This window comes from Anolis sagrei, chromosome 10 (genome assembly GCF_037176765.1).
Source record: "Anolis sagrei isolate rAnoSag1 chromosome 10, rAnoSag1.mat, whole genome shotgun sequence".
NCBI classification, from domain to species: Eukaryota; Metazoa; Chordata; class Lepidosauria; order Squamata; family Dactyloidae; genus Anolis; species Anolis sagrei.
In genome coordinates, this window is record NC_090030.1 from 20,399,451 (window position 1) to 20,424,734 (window position 25,284).

General features: G+C 47.4%; 1 protein-coding gene across 2 annotated transcripts in view; it reads left to right on the forward strand.

Annotated features, from left to right (window-relative positions):
• The window catches only part of SHROOM4 (shroom family member 4), a 65,425-nt gene that overhangs the window by 17,933 nt on the left and 22,208 nt on the right, over positions 1 to 25,284 (forward strand). Inside the window, exons 1-4 of one of the 2 annotated variants that reach the window (XM_067471594.1) lie at positions 2,637 to 2,895; positions 6,373 to 6,524; positions 18,012 to 18,143; positions 22,970 to 25,076. In XM_067471594.1, coding sequence (XP_067327695.1) covers positions 6,409 to 6,524; positions 18,012 to 18,143; positions 22,970 to 25,076 — 2,355 coding nt within the window. In that variant the 5' untranslated portion in view covers positions 2,637 to 2,895; positions 6,373 to 6,408. Of the gene's footprint in view, positions 1 to 2,636; positions 2,896 to 6,372; positions 6,525 to 18,011; positions 18,144 to 22,969; positions 25,077 to 25,284 lie in introns of those variants that run through there. The other variant, XM_067471593.1, reaches the window with a different exon arrangement.

The following is a 25,284-nucleotide window of genomic DNA, read 5'->3' on the forward strand; positions in this document are numbered from 1 at the left end:
ACTGTTGGAGGGCTAGATTATAATTTGAAAATAACATGAGTTCCTATGCACACTGCACATATCTTATTTGTAGTGCAAAATACACTTTAAAACAATACAATAATTAAAATGAAGAACAATTTTAACAAATATAAACATTAGTATTTCAATGGGAAGTGTGAGCCTGCTTTTAGCTGATGGGATAGGATTGTTGTTGTTGTGTACTTTCAAGTCGTTTCAGACTTAGGTTGACCCTGAGCGAGGGCTGGGTAAATGACCTTGGAGGGCCATATCCGGCCCCTGGGCCTTAGTTTGAGGACCCCTGATCTAGACACTAGACTCCTATTTTTACAGCCACCACATCACATTATTGGCTCAGGTTTACCTTCCTGTTCACGAGGACTCCAAGATTTTTTTCACACATCCTGCTGTGGAGCCAGGCATTGTCCCCCATTCTGTCTCTTTGCAATTCATTTTTTTCTGCCTAAGTGGAGTATCTTGCATTTGTCCGTGTTGAGTTTTTTGGGGAACTGAGGATGAACTGGAGAGGCAGGAGACACACACATACATACATAAACACATTTTCCTGGGCTAGTGACTTGTGGTCTTCTTTTCCCAGCTGACCTCTTGCCCTATAGCTATGGGGCTTCTTGCAGAGTCAGGATTTGGATGGTTACAGCTAAGTGCCTAGATGTTGGACCCAAGGCAGAGACATGCAAGCAAATGTCATGACAACCTTAGGAGACACAGAAAGTTGAAGAGCCTTTTTGGTGTTGTGTCATTGGGACACAGTTTGGTTACAAGTGCTCTCCTTTCTGTCTTGCCATGAGCATCTGCATGCCATGAGCAGAAATGCAGATATTTATTTAAATGGACCAAGGATTCCAGTTCCCAACTGACTGAAAGATCTTGTTGCTCTTATGATAGTTTGAGAACAAGCTGGTTTGGATTTGAATTAATTTTGAATGGTGAAATGCGTCCCAGATACAGCAATCCCACAATCACTTCCATCCCTGCCCTTAGGGCTGGAGTGTTTGAGTATCCAGCTAATGTTTTTGTTTGTTACCGGTTATTAGAAAGTTCTAACCAGCAGCTTGGCGAGGTGCTGGCCTTTTGACTGTCTGTAGCCAAGGGCCAAGGTTCAGCAAAGAGAGGGAGACCATATCAAGAGGAAGCATGTTTTTGCAAGAGAAGTACTATGGCAGTGCTTCTCAACCTTCCTAATGCCATGACCCCTTAATACATTTCCTCATGTTGCGGGGATGCCCAACCGTAACATTATTTTCCTTGTAACTGTAATTTTGCTACTGTTATGATTATGCAAATATCTGAAAGTTGTAGTTGGTGGGATTTATAGTTCACCTACAATCAAAGAGCATTCTGAACTCCACCAATGAGTGAATTCACACACAGAACTCCCATGACCAACAGAAAATACTGGGTTTGATGGGCATGGACCTTGAGTTCTGGAGTTGTAGTTGCACCAAGACTGTGGCACAGGTGGCTGGGAGTCAGCTGGATTAAGACCGAAGAGTCATGAGTTCGAAGCCAGCCCGGGTTAGAGTGAGCTTCCAACCAAATTGTGTAGCTTGTTGTCGTCTTTTGCAGCCCAAAAGACAGTTGCATCTGTCAAGTAGGAAATTAAGGTACCATTTATGTGGGGAGGCTAATTTAACTAATTTACGAGGCCATAAACATCTCCAGCAAGCATGCAAAGAATGAGGAAGTACTTCATCAGTGTCACAAATGGAACGTGAAGTGACAGCTCCCCTGGTGGCCAGAATACCCTCAGGAAGGCCAGAATACCCTCATGAAAAAGTTGGATTGTTAAATAGCCTCTGAGTGTCTGTCTATATATGTTGTGTGTCTATGGCATTGAATGTTTGCCATATATGTGAGTCCCCTGCAGGGTGAGAAGGGCGGAATATAAATACTGTAAATAAATAAATAAAAATAGTTCACCTTCATGAAGAGCACTGTGGCATCAAACAATGATGGATCTGGACCAAACTTGGCACAAATACTCAGTATGCCCCAACCCTGGTGGAGTTTGGGGGAAATAGACCTTCACATTTGGGCATTGTAGTTGCTGGGATTTATAGTTCACGTACAATCAAAGAGAATTCCGAACCCCACCAATGATAGAATTGGACCAAACGTCCCACACAGAACCCCCATGACCAACAGAAATGTGTTTTCTGATGGTCTTTGGCGGCCCCTTTGACACCCCCCTCATGACACCCTCAAGGGTTCCGATCCCCAGGTTGAAAAACACCTGGGTATCCAGCACAGTCCTGGGATCTGTGTTTTGGAACTCTCCACCTGAGAATTCCTAAACTGCAAATCCCAGGATGCATGACAATCATTGCAGAATCACAGCACTGTTATTGTCTGGCATGAAAGGATCCCTAGCCCCAGAGTTCTTCTGGGTCGACGGGAGCAGTCCAGTGCTTGCCCCGGACCCAGCTGTGAGGCATGGCACTTTGGCACAGGCTGTGCAGGCCTGGCATCATCAACATGGCAGCCATCCGTGGGCTCCGGATGGCAGCTCTGGCATTTGGGCGCACAATGGGTCCTTGTCTTGGCCACGAGGGAAGCAGCCTGGGGGCGAACCATGCGCTGACTCCTTCTTCTTTCATGTGACTCTTGGGGTGGAAGTAGGGAGAAAAGGGTTGCCTTGCCCAGCCCAGGGCTTCACTCTCCGCTGGATCGCAGACTTTCTCCTGAACAGACAAAAGTGGGGACTCAGTGCTGCCTGTTTGGCCTTTTATGGGAGGAAGAGGGGCTGATCTACATCTTGCACATCTAAGGGGAACGTGGCACCCTTCTCTTAGGCCAAGGCAAAGAGACACAGGAGGCACTTTGGCCTAGAGAAGCAGTGGAAAGGAGGGGAATGGGTTGCATCTCCTTTGCAAGGTAGGCTGGTTGGTGGGTCTGTCTGAGTGTGTTGTAGTTATCCTACTTTCTTCTTTCAAAGGAGACTGAAAACAGCTATTCCAGGAGAGGGAAGGTGATTTGTGTGTGCAGAGAAGCAACTCAGGAGGAACCAGGCAGCAATATTGTGTCCAATTCTGGGCACCACAATTGAAGAGAGATATTGACAAGCTGGAGTGTGTCCAGAGGAGGGCGACTAAAATTATCAAGGCTCCGGAGAACAAGCCCTATGAGGAGCGGCTTAAAGAGCTGGGCATGTTTCGTCTGAAGAAGAGAAGGCTGAGAGGAGACATGATAACCATATATAAATACGTGATAGGAAGTCAAAGGGAGGAGGAGGGAGCAAGCTTGTTTACTTCTGCCCTGGAGACTAGGATGCGGAACAATGGCTTCAAACTACAAGAAAGGAGATTCCATTTGAACATTAGGAAGAACTTCCTGACTGTGAGAGCTGTTCAGCGGTGGAACTCTCTGTGGTGGAGGCTCCTTCTTTGGAAGTTTTTAACAGGCTGGATGGCCATCTGTCGGGGGTGCTTTGAATGCAATTTTCCTGCTTCTTGGCAGAATGGGGTTGGACTGGATGGCCCATGAGATCTCTTCCAATTCTATGATTCTATGATTCTAATTTGGAGTGCCTCTACTGCATAGCTTTTAATGAAAAGGAAGGATTAAAAGTATGTTATGCAAGTCCCCCTGCCAAACAGGCTTTAGTTCCCGGTTGCAAACTTGGAGCAGTGAGGAAGGGGCCCAGGATTTAACAGCAGGATGAAAGAAAGTGGGTGGGAGAGATGTGATGTTTGTGCTATTGTTGCCTTGTGTTCCACATCTGTTTTCCCAGCCGGTCCTTGAACTTTTGAAGACGGAGCGGAAGGAAGGGACTTTTGAGGGAAGGCCGAGTTTATCCGTTTCTTTCCAAACATTTCTGGCCCCAGATGGAGCAAAATACCCAGCTGAAACTGTGGGCACTGCAGTTGGGGTAAAGGTTGATGTCTTGTCAAAGGCTTTCATGGCCAGAACACTGGGTTGTTGTGAGTTTTCCAGACTGTCTGGCCATATTCCAGGAGCATTCTCTCCTGACATTTTGCCTGCATCTATGGCAGGCATCCTCAGAGGTTGTGAGGTCTGCTGGAAACTAGGAAAATGAGGTTTATATATCTTTGGAATGAAGTCCAGGGTGGGAGAAAGAACCCTTGTCTGTTTGAGATAGGTGTGAATGTTTCAATTGGCCACCTAACACTAATCCTAACCCTTGATTAGCATTTATTGGCCTTACTTACTTACTTAGGTGATCCCTCATAGCCCGAGGGTGATGGTCTTCCATGTTTGCTGTACTGGCAGTGGGTACATAGGTGACTATGGAGCCCTATGCTTGACCTGCATGTTCTCCCACAGTGATGGCATCAGTTTCCAATTGGAAGGCAGTCCCAGTCAGGATTGGTTTGACATGTCTTCCTCTTGGCATGTTTCTCTCTTTTGCCCTCCATTCGGGCCTCTTCAAATTCTACAGCATTGCTGGTCACAGCTGACCTCCAACTGGAGCACTCAAGAGCCAGGGCTTCCCAGTTCTCTGTGTCTATGCCACAGTTTTTAAGGTTGGGTTTTTGCTCATCTTTAAATCTCTTTTCCTGTCCTCCAACATCCCATTTTCCGTTCTTGAGTTCTGAGTAGAGCAACCGCTTTGGGAGACAGTGGTAAGGCATCCGGACAACATGGCCGGTCCAGCAGAGTTGATGGCAGAGGACCATCAGTTCAATGCTGGTAGTCTTTGCAGTCATTCTGGCCACATGACCTCGGAGGTGTCTATGGACAACGCTGGCTCTTCGGCTTCAAAATGGAAATGAGCACCAACCCCCAGAGTTGGACTGGACTTAACGTCAGGGAAAAACCTTTACCTTTACTTTACTTGCCCAGAGGAATGCTGTTCCTCGGGGAATATTAAGAGGAGAGGTCATTCCCATGAAGGTTTTCCTTGATTTGAGTCTACTTAGAGGAGGCTGATAGCCATGCAGTGAATGGCTTTCACAGCATTCAACCTTCTTACTCTCATAGTTAGCAGCAACTTCCCATCGCACATTGGGGTGGGGTGGGAGGGCAATGCCAGCCAGCTTGTAGAGTCTATCAAAAGGTGTAGGTTTCAAACATCCTGTGATTATTCTGCATGTTTCATTCAGTGCTATGTTCACCTGCTTTGTGTATGCCACACAAGGCAGGCATACTCTGCAGTTCAGCTAGGGATGATGTTCGTATTAATTTTGGGTCTGCTCCCCATGTGCTTTTAGTAAGTTTCCACAGGATGTTATTGTGTGCAGCTACTTTGTGCTTAATGTTCACACTTAGTGTTTCCTGAATGTTAGTCTTCGATCTAAGATGATACCAAGATATTTAGGATGAAAGAGTGTTTGAGCTCTTGACATTCCCAGGTAACTTTCAATTTCCTGTTGGCTTCATGGTTACGTAGGTGGAAAGCACATACTTGTGTCTTGTGTCAGTTTAAGAAACTTTCCTCATTGTATTGTCGAAGGCTTTCATGGCTGGAATCACTGGGTTGTTGTAGGTTTTTTCGGGCTATATGGCCGTGTTCTAGAGGCATTCTCTCCTAAATGCTTCTAGAACAGTGTTTCTCAACCTTCCTAATGCCATGACCCCTTAATATAATTCCTTATGTTGTGGGGACCGCCCATCATAACATTGTCATTGCTACTTCTTAACTGTAATTTAGCTACTGTTATGAATCGTAATGTAAATATCTGATATGCAGGATGTATTTTCATTCACTGGATCTAATTTGGCACAAATATCCCATACATCCAAATCTGAATACTGGTGGGGTTGGGGGAGGATTGATTTTGTCATTTGGGAGTTGTAGTTGCTGGGATTTATAGTTCACCTTACATCAAAGAGCATTCTGATCTCCACCAACGATGGAATTGAACCAAACTTGGCACACAGAACTCCCATGACCAACAGAAAATACTGAAAGGGTTTGGTGGGCATTGACCTTGAGTTTGGGAGTTATAGTTCACCTACAGGCAGAGAGCACTGTGGATTCAGACAATGAATGATCTGAACCAAACTTGGCATGAATACGCAATATGCCCAAATGTGAACACTGGTGAAGTTTGGGTACAATAGACCTTGACATTTAGGAGTTGTAGTTGCTGGGATTTATAGTTCACCTCCAATCAAAGAGTATTTTGAACTCCACCAATGATGGAATTGAACCAAACTTGGCACACAGGACCCCCATGACCAACATAAAACACTGTGTTTTCTACTGGTCTTTGGTGACCCCTCTGGCACCCCCTTGCGACCCCCTCAGGGGTCCTGACCCCCAGGTTGAGAAACAGTGCTCTAGAACATGGCCATATAGCCCGAGAAAACCTACAACAACCCAAACTTTCCTCATGTTTTTATGACAGAACCATTTTTCCTGACGTTTTGCATTTCCTTTCTCTCCAGGTGGAAGATGGAGGGAAGGCGGCCCTGTCTCAGAAGATGCGCTCCGGGGACGAGCTGGTGAACATCAACGGGACGCCACTTTATGGCTCACGCCAAGAGGCCCTGATCCTCATCAAGGGCTCCTACCGTACCCTCAAGATGATCCTCCGCAGGTGAGGCGCAAGAGAACCCCAGGGCAGAGCATGTGGATTGTACGTCTGAAAGGACTCTCTCCAGATTCAGGAGGGAAAATTTGAAATGCAGCAGAAGTCATAGAGTGGCCACTGGGGATGAGCAACCTATACATGCAAGCTATTGTTGGAAACAGAAACCTAGAGTTGGAAGTTGGGCCCAAGGGTCATCCACTCCAGTTGCCTTCTGCTGGGCAGGAAGACACCACTCACATCCTCCCAACAGATAATAAGAAAATACACATTTCTGATGGTCTTAGGAACCCCTTTGGCAGAGAAGGATGAAGACCTCTCCGCCTATCCTTCTCTTCCTTTGGCGAATCCTCCCACCAATAGCCCTCCTCTACGGTGACCTCAGCCGCCCTCTCAGCCAAAGGGAGGACTGTTTTTGAGGCTCCAAGCAGGGAGGGGAGGGGAGAGCAGGCGTGCTTGGTGCATGTCAGTGTGCGGGCAAGGGAGCGCATGAAAAATGCAGGGAGTTGCAGTTCAATGGCTTTTGTGGGTGAAGACCTTTCTTTTGTCACCTTGGGGCCTCCTCAGTTGAGTTCTCTATGTGCTGGCCTTTGTTGATGGTGATGTTGTTGTTGTTGTTATGAGTTTGTTCTGGATGCTGTTTTTATTGTGAGATTGTTTGGATAACAATGTCCTCCTGCATTTATATTTTTCTGGCAATTTTGGTTATACTGTAGTATATCTCTGTAAGAGCAGTGTTTCTCAACCTGGGGGTCGGGACTCCTGAAGGGGTCGCGAGGGGTGTGAGGTGGCCACCAAAGACCATCAGAAAACACAGTATTTTCTGTTGGTCATGGAGGTTCTGTCTGGGAAGTTTAGACCAATTCTACCATTGCTGGGGTTCAGAATGCTCTTTGATTATAGGTGGACTATAAATCCACGCAACTACAACCCCCAAATGTCAAGGCCTATTTTTCCCAAACTTCACCAGCATTTACATTTTGGCATATTGAGTATTTGTGCCAAGTCTGGTCCAGATATATCATTTTTTGAGTTCACAGTGCTCTCTGGATATAGGTGAACTACAACTACAAAACTCAAGGTCAATGCCCACCAAACTCTTCCAGTATTTTCAGTGTCATGGGAGTTTTGTATGCCATGTTTGATCCAATTCCATCATTGATGGCATTCAGAATGCTCTTTGATTGTAGTTGAACTAATAATCCCATCAACTACAAGTGGACAAGCATACAGATGTGGAGTTGTCTGTTCTGCTCCACAGTCACACAAGGTGTGAGATTCTTTTAGGTAGTGCCATTTTCCCAGGTTGTCTTTTGTTCTGCCCACTCCACTTCTGAGTCTGTTCAGGGACTTCCAAGTTGCCCATTCTTGGTTTGCCCCTGGAGGAAGACCCTCATACAGAGGAAGAATTATTGAAGGCTACAGACAATGCCATTGCTGTTGCCCGTTTTTGGTCCAAAGATATTTAGCCACCTGCACTCCTTCTATTTTTATCGGTTCTATACTCATTTATGCAATGCTTTTGATACGAAATATATATCAACTACAACTCCCAAATGACAAAATCAACCCCCCAACTCCACCAGTATTCAAATTTGGGTGTATTGTGTATTTGTGCCCAATTTGGTCCAGTGGGGCCGTGAGAGCATGTCAGAGAGGTTGCCAAAGACCACTAGAAAACCCAGTATTTTCTGTATTTTCGAAGGCTTTCATGGCCGGAATCACTGGGTTGTTGTAGGTTTTTCCGGGTTATATGGCCATGTTCTAGAGGCATTTTCTCCTGACTGTTCGCCTGCATCTATGACAAGCATCCTCAGAGGTAGTGAGGTCTGTTGGAAGTAGGAAAATGGGTTTATATATCTGTGGAATGACCAGGGTGAGACAAAGGACTCTTGTCTGCTGGAGCTAGGTGTGAATGTTTCAACTGACCACCTCAATTAGCATTTGATGGCTTGTCAGTGCCTGGGGGAATCTTTTGTTGAGAGGTGATTAGATGTGCCTGATTGTTTACTCTCTGTTGTTTTGCTGTTGTAATTTTAATATTGGTAGCCAGATTTTGTTCATTTTCATGTTTTCCTCCTTTCTGTTGAAATTGTTCTCATGCTTGTGGATTTCAATGGCTTCTTTGTGTAGTCTGACATGGTGGTTGTGAGAGTGGTCCAGCATTTCTGTGTTCACAAATCATATGCTGTGTCCAGGTTGATTCATCAGGTGCTCTGCTATGGCTGACTTCTCTGGCTGAAGTAGTCTGCAGTGCCTTTCACGTTTCTCGATTTGTGTCTGGTCAATGCTGCTGCGTTTGGTGGTCCCTCTGTAGACTTGTCCACAACTGCATGGTATACGGTAGACTCCTGCAGAAGTGAGAGGATCTCTCTTGTCCTTTGCTGAATATAGCATTTGCTGGATTTTCTTGATGGGTATGTAGATAGTTCGTATGTTGTGTTTCCTCATCAGCTTTCTCATCCAGCAGACAAGAGTCCTTTGTCTCACCCTGGTCATTCCACAGATATATAAACCCTTTTTCCTAGTTCCAACAGACCTCACTACCTCTGAGGATGCTTGCCATAGATGCAGGCGAAACGTCAGGAGAGAATGCCTCTAGACCATGGCCATACAGCTCAAAAAACCTACAACAACACAGTATTTTCTGTTGGTCATGGAGGTTCTGTATGGGAAGTTTGGCCCAATTCTATGGTTGGTGGGGTTTAGAATGCTCTTTGGTTGTAGTTTAACTATAAATTCAGGCAACTACAACTCCCAAATGACAAAATCAACCCCCAACCCCACCAGTATTCAAATTTGGGCATATGGGTATTTGTGCCAAATTTGGTCCAGTGAATGATATACATCCTGCATATCAGATATTTACATTACAATTCATAACTGTAGCAAAATTACAGTTATAAAGAAGCAATGAAAATAATGTTATGGTTGGGGCGTCACCACAACATGAGGAACTGTATTAAGGAGTCGCGGTGTAAGGAAGGTTGAGAAACACTGCACTAGAATGTCAAAAGTAAACATGGAGAGGGATTCCTCCTTCCCTTCTATTCCTCCCTCTCTCATTTTGCATGAGAAGTGAAGCATCTCTGAAGATGCAACTGTAGCTTTTCAACCCTGGCTTCCAGGCTCACTGCAGGGGGTCTTGGGGGTTCCTCTGGCCTCCCCTTCCTCCAGATCCCTTCCCAGGGTCCCTAATTCGAGGGCCTGCTGCCCCCTTGTGTCAGGAATCAGGGCCAACCTCTCTTCTTGCAAGAAGCCAAAACAAACAGTCAGAGGGGAAATGGGGTGGGGGAGGCCCCTTTCCAAAGGAAGCCCCCACCCCAATCTCCACTTTGGCCGCCAACCAACCAACACTGGTTTTGCTCAGGACCGGCTTGTATTTCACTCCGTTACACCCTTCCTTTTCTCACCACCCTCTGGTGCCTCCCACCTTCCACAAATCACACATTTGACAAAATGTTTGAAAAGAACATTTGATCCTGCAAAACAAGAAGTAGGTTCTTGTAGGTTTTTTCGGGCTATAAGGCCATGTTCTAGAGGCATTTCTCCTGACGTTTCGTCTGCACCTATGGCAAGCATCCTCAGAGGTAGGATGCTCTGAGGATGCTTGCCATAGATGCAGGCGAAACGTCAGGAGAAATGCCTCTAGAACATGGCCCTATAGCCCGAAAAAACCTACAAGAACCTAGTGATTCCAGCCATGAAAGCCTTCGACAATACATAAAACAAGAAGTGTTCAAATAGCCAGCAAAGCAAGGGCACAGATGTCTTTGGCGTTGCCCTGGCCGTCTTTGGGTTCAGACAAAACTCTTTTGATTGGAACGAGGAGCTCCTTTTGCGCTGTCGAGGTCCAGCATTTGCCTGGGCAGATGAGTAATGTGTAAATATAGCCTCTTTGGCGCAAGGAAAGGAATATATATCCCTGCCCGGCCATCTGCTTTCCTCCTGGAGGATGGCGCAGACAAGCGGATCCTCTGCCCTCTCCCTCTCTGCTCCAGGAACTTGGGTGCGGCCAATGGTTGCCATGGGGCTTTCCCTCTTGGCACGGGGATCTCCGTTTCCCTTCAGGCCTCCCTCGGCTGCCAGGAGAGCAAAGGCTGCCTCCTGCCCGGCTTACCCTGAGTTTGTGCCCAGCAGAACTGACTGCAGAGGAGACGGGTTGAGGAATGCACCCAAAGCCTTGCGTTTGCCTGACTGGAAGCCCTGGAATGCCAGGACCTTTGTGCTGAGATGCCACAGGTGTGTGTGGAAATGTGCGTGTATGTGTCATAAAAGGTTCCTTCCCCTCCTTCCCCTGCAACTCTGTGTACCCCCTGTGGCAGTCTATAGTAGTTAAAAGCAAAGCTATCTTAGAAGAGGAATGAGTAAAGCAAGAGCACACAGGCAGACTTAGGAGATAGATAGAGAAATGGATGGATGGACGGATGGATAGACGGATGGATGGACGGATGGTGAGAGAGTGAAAGATAGGTAAAGATAGGTAAAGGTTTCCCCTGACATTAAGTCTAGTTGTGTCCGACTCTGAGTAGGTGGCACACATCTCCATTTCTAAGCCGAAGAGCCAGCGTTACCCGTAGACACCTCCAAGGTCATGTGGCCAGTATGACTGCATGGAGTGCCCTTGCCTTGATCTACTCACATTTGCATGTTATCGAACTGCTAGGTTGGCAGAAGCTGGGGCTAACACCAGGAGCTCACCTCACTCCCCAGATTTGAACCACCAACCTTTTGGTCAGCAAGTTCAGCAGCTCAGTGGTTTAACCGGCTGCACCACCAGGGGGCTCGAATGATAGATAATAATAATAATCAGTATTATTAATTAATTAATATTTATATAGATATGGATAGATGGTTGGAAGGAAAGTATGAGGAAATAATACAGAAATGTCTGGCCTTGCCGAGGCAGGAAAGCATCCACCAGCTGCCAAAAAATATTGGGGTGAAATGGGGTCAGGTATTCCATAGGAAGTAAGGGGCAGGTAAGATGTGTTCCCCCCCCCCCAGGTTTTCCATTCTAAAGGGTCAACCATCCTAATGTGATATGCAATTGATGGATGCATTGGGGGTGGGGGGACAAGGTGGGGGCAGCTCATTTGCCACCCACAATCACTTAACGCTCATGCATTGAGACCCCCTATTTCCCAGCCTCTAGACCAGTGGTTCCCAACCTTCCTAACGCTGCAACCCCTTAATACATTTCCTCATGTTGTGGTGACCCCCAACCCTAAAATTATTTTAGTTGCTACTTCATAACTGGAATTTTGCTACTGTTATGAATCGTCATGTCAATATCTGATAGGCAGGATGTATTTTCATTCTTTGGACCTTGGGAGTTGTAGTTGCTGGGATTTATAGTTCACCTATAATCAAAGAGCCTTCTGAACTCCACCAGAGATGGAATTGACCCAAACTTGGCACACAGAACGGCCATAACCAGCAAAAAATAATGAAAGGGTTAGGTGAGCATTGGCCTTGAGCTTGGGAGTTGTAGTTCACCTATTACCAGAAAGCACTGTGGACTCAAACAATGATGGATCTGGACCAAACTTGGCATGAATACTCAATATGCATAAATGTGAACACTGTTGGAGTTTGGGGAAAATAGACCTTGACATTTGGGAGTTGTAGTTGCTGATATTTATAGTTCACCTACAATCAGAGAACATTCTGAACCCCACCAACAATAGAAATGGGCCAGACTTCCCTCACAGAACTCCCATGACCAGCAGAAAATACTGTGTATCCTGATGGTCTTTGGCGACCCCTCCGACACCCCATCATGATGCCCCCAGGGGTCCCGACCCCCAGGTTGAGAATCACTGCTCTAGTCCCTCAAGGACAATTTTGGGACATAGAAGAGCTACACATCTACTCTGGCCTCCTTGCTCTTTTACAAGTGCATCCAGGATATTTATCTCCGTTCCCAGGGCTCTCCTGGTTGGTTTTGACCCTTCCCCGGCCCACCCACGCACCCTCAATTTCTCCTTTCGCCCCAATGCAATGGCTCCCACTACAGAGAGAGATGACTATGATCTCACTCTTCCTGCGCTCTGTCCCAGCCACTTCCTGTGAGTGTGTTTGGACTGGGGGGTGGGGGGGTGGACAACAACTCCAGCAGAGGAATTCCCCTTTCTGGGCTGGAGTTCCTTCTTGCTCCATGTTTTTATTGGGGGGGGGGGGGCAGACAAAAAACTGTCTCTCCTCTTATGAGCCCCTTCCCTCTCAATTGGCTCCCTCCCCACCATTAATACCTTTTGTCTGCCTGCCTGGGAAGGAGGAGGTGGGGGCCACCTCTGCTGCTGCTCCTCCAAGAACCAGGAAGCCCTCTTCCCTTGGGGCGTCCCAAGCCTGATATGGCCACTATCTCTCCGGCCATCACTTCCTCAGTGTTTCCTGGCTGGGAGGAGATGAGGATGGCGTCTGGCTCTGGAGGGGGGTGTTATTGTTGGGGGGGCAGGAAGCCTCTGTCCAGCAAGGAGCCCCTCCCTCCCTGCTTCCCTCCTAATCTGGCTTGCAGTCATACCCAGACCCTCTGGGTTGCCTCGTCTCGGCAGCTCCGCTCTACTGGGCAGGGTCCTCCTCTGTCCCCAAGGCGTCTCCCAGGTGAGTTGGGGAACCTGCAAAGCCCATTGACCCCTTGCTGTCTTGCATTGCTTCCTTTTTGGAAGAGGAATCCAGGCTGAATCCAAGTATTTTGGATGATGTACCATATTTAGGCCATCATTGCTGCCCCTCTGATGCTACCAGAGGGTTCTCTTAGGGAATCCCGTTCCACACCTTCCTTCTATTTGTGAATCTGCTGTTGCTTTTGGGGTGGTATTAGCCAACGTGGTACCAAAGGACAGAAAAGGAGTACTAGATGCCCACGCCGTGCCCTCCTTGGCTGCTTGGCATGTGAGTTAGCAGCTGTGATGGTCCCCATTCGGGTGCCAATGTTGTGGAGCCGTGTCACAGAGAGCCGGAATATATCCAGTTGCGCAGTGGGTTAAAGCACTGAGCTGCTGAGCTTGTTGATCGAAAGGTTGCAGGTTCGATTCCGGGGAGCGGCGTGAGCTTCCGCTGTCAGCCCTAGCTTCTGCCAACCTAGCAGTTCGAAAACATGCAAATGTGAGTAGATCAATAGGTACCGCTCCGGCGGGAAGGTAACGGCGCTCCATGCAGTCATGCCGGCCACATGACCTTGGAGGTGTCTATGGACAATGCTGGCTCTTCAGCTTAGAAATGGAGATGAGTACCACACCCCAGAGTCAGACATGACTGGACTTAATGTCAGGGGACAACCTTTACCTTTACCTTCAAAGCTTTGTTCATAGGAGCCCCCAGTGGCACAATGGGTTAAACCAGTGGTTTCCAACCTTCCTAATACTGCGACCCCTTAATACAGTCCCTCATGTTGTGGTGACCCCCAACCACGACATTATTTTTGTTGCGACTTGATAACTGCAATTTTGCTAATGTTATGAATCATAATGTAAATATCTGATATGTAGAATGTATTTTCATTCACTGGACCAAATTTGGCACAAATACTCAATATGCCTAAATTTGCATACTTGATTGATTTTGTCATTTGGGAGTTGTAGTTGCTGGGATTTATAGTTCGTTTAAATTAAAAGAGCATTCTGAACTCCACCAACGATGCAATTGAACCAGACTTGGCACACATAACTCTCATGACCAGCAGAAAATATTGGAAGGGTTTGGTGGGCATTGACCTTGAGTTTGGGAGCTGTAGTTCACCTACATCCAAAGAGCACTGTGAACTCACTGTGAATTCTATTGGGTTGGGAAGGGGATTGATTTTGTCATTTGGGAGTTGTAGTTGCTGGGATTTATAGTTCACCTGCAATCAAAGAACATTCTGAGCTCCACCAATGATGAGATTGAACCAAACTTGGTACACAGAACTCCCAAGACCAACAGAAAATACTGGAAGGGTTTGGTGGGCATTGACCTTGAGTTTGGGAGATGTAGTTCACCTACATCCAAAGAGCACTGTGAACTCACTGTGAATTCTATTGGGTTGGGAAGGGGATTGATTTTGTCATTTGGGAGTTGTAGTTGCTGGGATTTATAGTTCACCTGCAATCAAAGAACATTCTGAGCTCCACCAATGATGAGATTGAACCAAACTTGGTACACAGAACTCCCATGACCAACAGAAAATACTGGAAGGGTTTGGGAGTTGTCCAAAGAGCACTGTGAACTCAAACAATGATGTATCTGGACCAAACTTGGCACAAATACTCAATATGCCCAAATGTGAACACTGGTAGAGTTTGGTGAAAATAGACTTTGACATTTGGGAGTTGTAGTTGCTGGGATTTATAGTTCATTTGCAATCAAAGAGCATTCTGAAGCCTACCAATGATACAATTAGGCCAAACTTCCCACACAGAACCCCCATTACCAACAGAATACACTGTGTTTTCTGATGGTCTTTGGTGACCCCTCTGACACCCCCTTGCGACCTCCCCGGGGTCCTGACCCCCAGGTTGAGAAACACTGGGTTAAACCCTTGTGCCGACAGGATTTAAGACCGACAGGTTGGAGGTTTGAATCCGGGGACTCCTTCACCTTCTCCGACCAAGGAGTGCTGGCACCTCACCATTCTGTCTGGGAGCCCCCAGTGCTGCAATGGGTTAAACCCTTGTGCCAACAGGATTGAAGACCAACAGGTCGGAGGTTTGAATCCGGGGAGAGCATGGATGAGCTCCCTCTGTCAGCTCCAGCTCCCAGTGCGGGGACATGAGAGAAATCTTCCACAAGGATAGTAAAACATCAAAACCTCCAGGCATCCCCTGGGCAATGTCCTTGCAGACAGCCAATTCTCTCATGCCAGAAGCGACTTGCAGTTTCTCAAGTCGGTCCTGACACACAAAAAAGAAGATCTGCTGGGTCATGCTAACAGGAAACTCTGGAGGTGGAGAATCCCCCATCGGGATGAGTTAAGCCTGTGGGTTGGGGTGACTTCATGGCCATGGGGCAAAGGGTCACGGCCACCTCTAGACCCAAGGGTTCCTTGCAGCAACCCAGAATGTGGCAGAACTAGAGCACTTTCTCCCTACTGGAGCTCAGGTACTACAGCTCCCAGAATGGAGAGAGAAAGAGAAGAGGGACTAACTGAAATACTGAGATGTCTAATCTGTTTCCCTATTTTTGGAACCTTCTGGCAAGATGGGTAGAGCTCTCCTTCTCCATCCTGAGGACTAGACGATCCGCTAGTGCCAGTAGATAGCCGTTGAGAATGTGGTCACTTAAGGAGACTTCATTTGACTTTGAGATGACCAGTTGCCACTGCCGACTGTGTAGAAGGATAACACTATGTAACAAAATTTGAAAAATGTTCTGTTTGAAAGTGTTATTTCCTGTTTAATTGTGCAGGACTTACTTTGGTAATAGTTCTACTCCAGAAACTTGGGTTTTTGTGGCTGCCACAAACTATGTTGAATTGATGGGTTGTTGTAGGTTTTTTCGGGCTATATGGCCATGGTCTAGAGGCATTCTCTCCTGATGTTTTGCCTGCATCTATGGCAAGCATCCTCAGAGGTAGTGAGGTCTGTTGTTGAATTGGTTGAGACTCGATGAGATATTCATTGAAAAACGAGAGCAAAATATGCTGCAAAAATATGTTCTGCAAAAACAAAGTTACATTATTCCACAGATATATAAACCCCACTTGCCTACTTTCTAACAGACCTCGCAACCTCTGAGGATGCCTGCCATAGATGTGGGTAAAACATCAGGAGAGAATGCTTCTGGAACATGCCAGACAGCCTGGAAAACTCACAGCAATCCTCATCTATGTGGTTGTGAGGTCTGTTGGAAACTAGGCAAGTGGGGTTTACCGTATATACTCGAATGTAAGCCGACCCAAATAGAAGCCGAGGAACTTAATTTTACTGCAAAAAACTGGGGAAACGTATTGACTCAAATATAAGCCGAGCGTGGGAAATGCAGCCGCTACTGGTCAATTTCAAAATAAAAATAGATACTAATTAAATTACATTAATTCAATAGGTTAATTTTTTTCAATCTATATAAATAAAAATGTAATGTTCGTTTGTGGGATTAATAGAACTCAAAAACCACTGGACGAATTGACACTAAATTTGGACACATGACACCTAACAACCCAATGTATGTCCTTCACTCAAAAAATAGATTTTGTCATTTGGGAGTTGTAGTTGCTGGGATTTATAGTTCACCTACAATCAAAGAGCATTCTGAACCCCACCAATGATGGAATTGAACCAAACTTGGCACACAAGACTCCCATGACAAACAGAAAATACTGGAAGGGTGTCCTTTGCTTTTGGAGTTGTAGTTCACCTACATCCAGAGATCACTGTGGACTCAAAACATTGATGGATCTGGACCAAACTCTACACGAATACTCCATATGCCCAAATGTGAACACTGGTGGAGTTTGGGGAAAATAGAATCTTGACATTTGGGAGTTGTAGTTGCTGGGATTTATAGTTCACCTACAATCACAGAGCATTCTGAACCCCACCGACGATAGAATTGGGCCAAACCTTCCACACAAAACCCCCATGTGGGCCACAGCAACGTGTGGCAGGGGACGGCTAGTGTTTACATAAAACTGTAATCTAAAATAAGACTGACCAACTTTGATTAAACCATTATTCTAACCTTTTTCCGTGTAAATGTGCTTACGTATCCTTCCAATAATAATAGAGTAAAATAATAAATATAATAATAACAGCAATAGTAAAGTAAAATAATAAATGTAATAATAATAATAATAAATAGAATAAAATAAAATGTAATAAAATAATAAATGTAATAATAATAATAATAATAAATAGAATAAAATAAAATGTAATAAAAATAACAATAGAGTAAAATAATAAATGTTATAATAATAATAATAAATAGAGTAAAATAAATGTAATATAATAATAGAGTAAAATAATGTAAATGTAATAATACAAATAAAAGAGCAAAACAATAAATGTAATAAAAATAATACTAATGACAGAGTGAAATAATAAATACCTTTGACTCGAGTATAAGCCGAGGGGAGCTTTTTCAGCCTAAAAAAGGGGCTGGAAAACTAGGCTTATACTTGAGTATATACAGTATATATCTCTGGAACAATGCCCAAGATGGGAGAAAGAACTCTTGTCTGTTGGAGGCAAGAGTGAATGCTGCAATTGTTCACCTTGATTCACATTGAATAGCCTTGCAGCCCCAAAGCCTGGGTGCTTCCTGCCTGGGGGAATCCTTTGTTGGGAAGTGTTATGTGACAAGTGAGGTTTATATATCTGGAATATTTGATAAACATTTCCCATGTTTTTATAATAGAGGAAATAATGACATTTCTAACCCAGGAACAAAAATTGTGTTACATCGTTTAACATCCCGTGTGACTTCTGCGTGAGAGCCGTGGATGGTGGGTGTTTGAGTGGATGGGAGGTTGGTGTGCGGCTTCCTCCCTCAATTGTCTTCCTATTGTCCCCTTTGCAGGAGGAACGTGCCCCTCATCCGGCCGCACTCATGGCACCTGGCCAAGCTTTCCGAGGGCCGGACTGAGGCGCCCACCATGCCCTGTCCGCCTGATGCCTTCAGCCTCTCCTGGCACTCCGGTTGCGACACCAGGTGAGTGCCTCTTTGTGTCTGTGGAAGGGGGATGGGATGGGATGGGATGTGTATCTCCTTGGGTCTGTTTCCCTGGGACTGAACCCAGGATACCTCCAAAATGCTCAAGAGGCAGAAAAATCCCCTTTTGAATGGTAACTCCCAGAACCTTGCAGTGATCAGACAGACTCCTATTTCGGCATTACAGTGCCTGAGCCCCCGGTGGCGCAGTGGGTTAAACCCCTGTGCCGGTAGGACTGAAGACCGACAGGTCGCAGGTTCGAATCCGGGGAGAGGCAGATGAGCTCCCTCTATCAGCTCCAGCTCCTCATGCGGGGACATAAGAGAAGCCTCCCACAAGGATGATAAAATGTCAAATCATCCAGGTGTCCCCTGGGCAACGTCCTTGCAGACGGCCAATTCTCTCACACCAGAAGTGACTTGCAGTTTCTCAGGTCGCTCCTGACACGACAAAAAAATAAATAAATAATTACAGTGCCTGACAATTCCACAGTCAGCATGCTACCAGATCTTGGGAAAATTCCTTTTTCTGAACTACAGCTCTTAAAATGCAACAAGCATCATATTAAAATGCAACAAGCATCTCGGCCTATGAGCCCACGAGGGCCTTGAGATCATCCGGGGAGGCCCTTCTCTCGGTCCCGCCTGCCTCACAGGCACGTCTGGCGGGGACGAGAGAGCGGGCCTTCTCGGTGGTGGCCCCCCGGCTGTGGAACACCCTCCCTGCTGAAGTTAGACAGGCGCCCTCCTTGATGGCCTTTCGTAGGGGCCTGAAAACATGGTTCTTCGAGCAGGCCTTCGATTGAGTGTATCTTGAAACGACACTGGAATGAACTAGGACTATGAATTTTGGCTATGACCCCAGGACTTGACGAAGCGGATTTTTAGTATAAGTATATGTTATGTTTGTATTGTCTGGTTTGTATTGTCGTGATTTATTGTACACTGTCCTTTTTGTTGCTGTTCACCGCCCCGAGTCGCCCTCGGGCTGAGAGGGGCGGTCAATAAATGCATAAATAAATAAATAAATAAATAAATATTAAAGAACTTGGGGAAGTGTCTTTTTTTGGACTACATGTCCCAGAATCCCCCAGCCAACATGTTAAGTAAAGTTAAAGGTTTCCCCTGACATTAAGTCTAGTTGTGTCCAACTCTGGGGGCTGGTGTGCATCTCCATTTCTAAGCTGAAGAACCAGCATTAACAACAACAACAACAATAATAAAACTTTATTTATATACCACTCCATCTCCCCAAAAGGACTCAGAGCAGTTCCCAGGTAACATCACAAAACATAGGTAAAGGTAAAGGTTGTCCCCTGACATTAAGTCCAGTCATGTCTGACTCTGGGGTGTGGTGCTCATCTCCATTTCTAAGCCAAAGAGCCGGCGTTGTCCATAGACACCTCCAAGGTCATGTGGCCGGCATGACTGCATGGAGCGCCGTTACCTTCCTGCTGGAGCGGTACCTATTGATCTACTCACATTTGCATATTTTCGAACTGCTAGGTTGGCAGAAACACAAAACACAAAACATACAAGTAAAAAAAACATAACCATAAGATTAACATAGACACCTCCCATGTTATGTGGCCAGCATGACTGCATGACACCAGAAACGACTTGCAGTTTCTCAAGTCGCTCCTGACACGACAAAAAAACAAAAGTGACTGCATGGAGCACCGTTACCTTTGTGCAGAAACAGTACCTATTGATCACACTTGCATGTTTTCGAACTGGCAGAAGCTGGGGCTAACAGTGGGAGCTCACCCTGCTCCCTGGATTTGGTCAGCAAGTTCAGCAGCTCAGTGGTTTAACCTGCTGCACCATGGGGGCTCCAAGTAAGAATTAATGGGGGGAATAACTTTCTCAGCCTCCTTGTCAGTAATAGCAAGAGGTCCCTTTTCAATTGCTTTGAATGAAGTTGCACCTCAAGCGCTTGAATGTTTAGTGGGCTTCATAGCCCTCTTTCCTTTCCCCTTCCTTTGGAGTCTAGAGCTTAGAGGTAGGGCAGACTTATGGGGCAGGCATTCCTCCCCTTCCCTCCCAACATGGCTCTTTCTCCTTGGCTGCTGTTTGGGTCGCGCCTTTCCTCCTCCTCTTCGCTCAGTCCGGAAGGGAGGTGGCTCCGGAGAAAGGAGCTAATGGATTCCAGACTCCTTTGCCAACCCACCGAGCAGCCAGAGCAGCCAACCCTTCTTGTTGCAGAAGGGGCTCAGTGGGCAGGCAGGGCCCGGGACCCCGTCCACCCCCTTCCCAACGCCACCCAAAGTGGGCCACTTTGGAGACTGGTAGACTGGTGCTAACACCTTCCTCTGCCATCCCCTCAATGCCACTTCTGCACCAGGCAGCAGTGAAAATTCTCCAGGACTTGGCAAAGCAGTGCCCTGCGGAACAAAAGGGCAATTGAGAAGAAGAGGAGGCGTGACGTCCGCTCCCGTGATCCTTGCCATCCATTAATCCATTACTCCGCAAAAGGGAATAAGAACGATTTGTGGCCCTTGATGCCTCCACGGGCCCACACACTAATTTGTCCTTGCCTGAGTAGGAAAGCGCCCATTAAAAATATGCCATCCTCATCATCCCACTTTACATGGAATGCCATCCATTTTCTAGTATTTTTAGCCCTCGCTCTCTGTCTGTGCATCACCCAGAAGGGCCCTCAAACCAGGCTTGCCATGTTCTGCTGTTTGGGGCATTTCTAGATGTGTGCTGAGATTTTCCAAAGAGTCAGAAATAATAATAATATTATTATTATTATTATTATTATTATTATTAGGTTCTTGTGGGTTTTTTCGGGCTATAGAGCCATGTTCTAGAGGCATTTCTCCTGACGTTTCGCCTGCATCTATGGCAAGCATCCTCAGAGGTTGTGAGGTTGTGAGGATGCTTGCCATAGATGCAGGCGAAACGTCAGGAGAAATGCCTCTAGAACATGGCTCTATAGCCCGAAAAAACCCACAAGAACCTAGTGATTCCAGCCATGAAAGCCTTCGACAATTATTATTATTATTATGGTCCCAGTGGTGATCAGCACATTGGGTGCAGTGCCTAAAGACCTTGGCTTGCACTTAAACACAATCGGCGCTGACAAAATTATCATCTGCCAGCTGCAGAAGGCCACCTTACTGGGATCTGCACGTATTATTCGCCGATACATCACAAAGTCCTAGACACTTGGGAAATGTCCGACGTGTGATCCAGTACAACAGCTAGCAAAGAGTCTGTTGTGGACTCATCTTGTTGTGTTTCAAATAATAATAATAATAATAATACACCTTATTTATATTCTGCCCTTCTCCCCTAGGGGACTCAGAGCGATTATAGTATTTACATAGACAAGGATTCAATGCCTTTACAATCAAATACAAGTGCATACAAAGAAAGGCAAAGGCTTCTCCTTTCATTTCCAGCTTCTGGAGGCAGTCCTCATCTCTGGCTCTGGGGAGGTGCTTTTTCTCCATTTTCAAGCCGAGGAGCTTGCGTTGTCACCACCTGGCCATGTGGCTGGCAAGGCGGCTTGGAGCGTCTTTTTGCCTTTTCCCACTGAAGCAGTATCTATTTATCTACTCACATTTGCATGTTTTTGAACTACTAGGTTGGCAGGAGCTAGAGCTTGACAGATAAAAGCTCACCCCATCTCGCAGATTTGAACTGCCAACCTTCAGGTCAGCAGTTCAAGGGTTTAACCCATCGCACCACTGTGGCCCATTGTTCCACTGCCGCTACAGTAGTCCAGGCCATTGCAATGTTCATTTTTTGGTTCACTTTTAATTGCATTGGGGTTTTTTCAGTGTTGAGCTATCCTGAGTCCTAGTTGGGAGAAAGATGGGTTACAAATAATGATGGTAGCGATGGATGATGATGATAATGATAACAGTACTAAAGGGAATAGAGTCTTCTCTGTAGTGGCTCCTAAACACTGGCACTTGGGAAGCCATTGGAATACTATATTGCCAAAGACTTTCATGACCGGAATCACTGGGTTGCTGTGAGATTTCTGGGCTTTATGGCCACGTTCCAGAATCATTCTCCCCTGACGTTTCACCTGTATCTGTGGCATGTTCGGAAAACTCACAGCAACCCATTGGAAAACTGTAAGAAATGGGGAATAATGTGCTTATTATTATTATTTTATTTATTTACAGTATTTATGTTCCACCCTTCTCACCCTTCTCACAGGGGACTCAGGACGGATTACAATGTAAATATAGACAGCAAACATTCAATGCCATAGACACACAACATATATAGACACACACTCAGAGGCTATTTAACACTCTGGCTTTTTTCATGAGGGTATTCTGGCCACCAGGGGAGCTGTCGCTTCTCCGTCCATTTGTGACACTGATGAAGTACTTCCTCATTCTTTGCATGCTTGCTAGAGATTTTTATGGCCTCATAAATTAGTTCAATTAGCCTCCCTGCATAAGCGGTACCTAAATTTCCTACTTGACAGATGCAGACCTTTGGGCTGCAAAGGTCGACAGCAAGCTACACAAATTGGTTGGAAGCTCACTCCGATCCGGGCTGGCTTTGAACTCATGACCTTTCAGTCAGTAGTGATCTTAATGCAGCTAATTCCCAGCCAGCTGTGCCACAGTCCTGGTGTTGTGATTCTATTTCTTTGATTCTAAGATGCACTTTCTTAGAATCATGGGTATTTTTTTGTTGGTGGTACCACTGAAATTGCCATGCGTCATTCAGTTGATAGCATCTTAGAATAGAAGAAACACAGTCAACTTCAGCACGTTTGCAATGTCAGATGCCAACTCACTGAGTGCCTTCCTCCTTCTCTCTTTCTCTCTCTCTCCCCCTCCTTTCCTTAGTGACCTCTCTCTGCCTTGGAGCCCACTCTCCCGGCATTGCAGCACCGACCGGAGCAGCTCCCTGGGGAGCATGGAAAGCCTTGGCCCGGCTGGCCAGAACTACTTGGAGGGCAGCCTCTCCCCCATCGACCAGGCCATGTACCAGGACAAGCGTGATTCCGCCTACAGCTCCTTCTCCGCCAGCTCCAACGCCTCTGACTCCGCCCTGCGCCCTGAGGAGGGATCCTCTACCGAGAGTGCCACACAGCAGCAGCCACTGCCACCGGACCCCCGGTACTTGCAGACAGGAAGTGAAGGGGTGGACCCAGCAGTGGGCAGCAGAGCTGGGCAGCCCCGCACTCGGATCTCTGTCCAATCCACCCCCTCTGCTCCTCAGCCTCCCATCAGGCAGGACAGCTTGAGAGCCTGCAACCCGCTGCCAGAAGGCCCCCCAAACCCCAAAGGGCGCTGGACCTCAGACACTTCCCTCTGTGTCCGTGGGCAAGAGAGCCCAAGCTCCACGGGGCACAACAAAGATTCTTTGGCCACTGAGCAGTACTATTTGCTGAGCTCGCACACTGACCAGGTGATGGAGAAGGAGGTGCCGAGGGCTGAGTCCCTCTTGAATGAAGGAGATGAGGGGGTCTGCCCCACAGAAGACCAACATCTAGAAAGAAAGAATGACGAGAACAGGCGGGACCACCATCCTGATGTCTCCTGGTCGGGGCCTCTAGGCCACCGGCATAGTGCCCCAGAGCACTTGCTGGCTGCCCAGTTGCAGATGCTGAATGTGTCCCATGCCCAGGATGATCCCCAATGGACCGTGTCTCCACTCCACATGGAGCAAAAGAGCCCCAATGCTTGGAAGAACCAGGTCCAGAACAGGCAGAGGTCTCCAGAACAGGTAGAAGAGACAGATCTCCGCTTGAGTACAAAGGAAGGCACCAAGTGTCCCCTTGAAAGACCCAGAAGTGCCTCAGTTGAGATGCCCCCTGCCTTGTCTGTGCAGCACAAAAAAATGCTAGGAAATGGGGACCCCCCTGTTCCCTCCAATGCATTGACAGAAGGGATCCGGGATGCAGGAGAGAGCCGCCCAGCTGCCAAGAAGGGTGTCTTGGCCCCACACCGCTCTGCCCAGATGCGCCGGCGGAGCGACCGCTTTGCCACCAACCTGCGGAATGAGATACAATGGCGGAAGGCTCAGCTGCAGAAGTCCAAGGGCTCAGCTGCCCTCTTGTTTGGGGAGGAAGCTGTGGAGGAAGCTGAGGAGCCCCCAAGGAGTCCCTCTGGCTTGGAGACCCCCTCCTGGTCTCCCACTCCTCCTCCTAAAGCCCCCTCCCCTCTGCCTCCTCCTCCACCACCTCCCTCCTTGGTAGAGAGCCGGCCTCAACGATCAGGACCAAGCATCAAGCGCTGGAGCTCAGAGCTGAGCGTCTTTGGAGGAGACGGTACTTTCCGCAGCCCTGGCCCAGAGTCCAGGTTGAGAGCCCCAGGGCCTGAGAGGCCTCCCAAGTCCCCTCTGCCCCCAGTTCCTGGGTGCGGGGGGCGCTGGCGCTGGTCCCCAGAGCACAAACTGCAGCCGAACAATGGGAGTCCGCAGCCGACCGAGCCAGAGTCTCCGTCCCGGCACTCAGAGGAGTCGGGCCTCTTGCCGTTTGCCGACCGGAGGAGGTTCTTTGAGGAGAGCAGCAAGCCCCTCTCTCCCACCTGTGCCAGGTTTGGGGGAGTGCCACCCCTCAGGCGGGAGGAGGAGCGGAGCAGTGCCTTCCAGCCGGTGGGCTGTGACCATATTGGGCAGCAGAGACGGCGCCACTCCATGGACCATTCCTACCCGTTGGAGCCCACCTACCAGGAATTCTACCAACCGCTGCCTCGGCACCGGCCAGATTGGGAGTGCTGGCAGCCCTTGCCCTGTGCGTGTGCACCCCGGGAGGCTTGCCCCTTCTGCCATGGGGAGCAGCGGTGCCCCCCAATGCACCACAGGAACCCACCAGCGCCCCCCGGCCACTACACCCACCACTGCCGCCCCCTCACCTGGACCCGCTCCCCGGACTGCTGCTGCCCGGCTCCGCACCAGCGCCTGGAGGAGAGGGGAGGTCCCTGGCTTGGGAGGAAGGCTTTTCCAATGGTGAGTGGAAATGAGTGAGGAATTAAATGGGAATCAAATGTGCCGTACGCTTCTGGGAATCTCTAGGCCTGCAAAAAGAGAGCTTGGAAATTCAATAGAGAATGGACTTTGAAAGGATATAAAGGGCATGGCTATGGGGTGGCATTCTCTCTCCGTGCCAGAAAAAGTAATGGACTTGAATGATGCCAGACCAATTTATGCATTTATG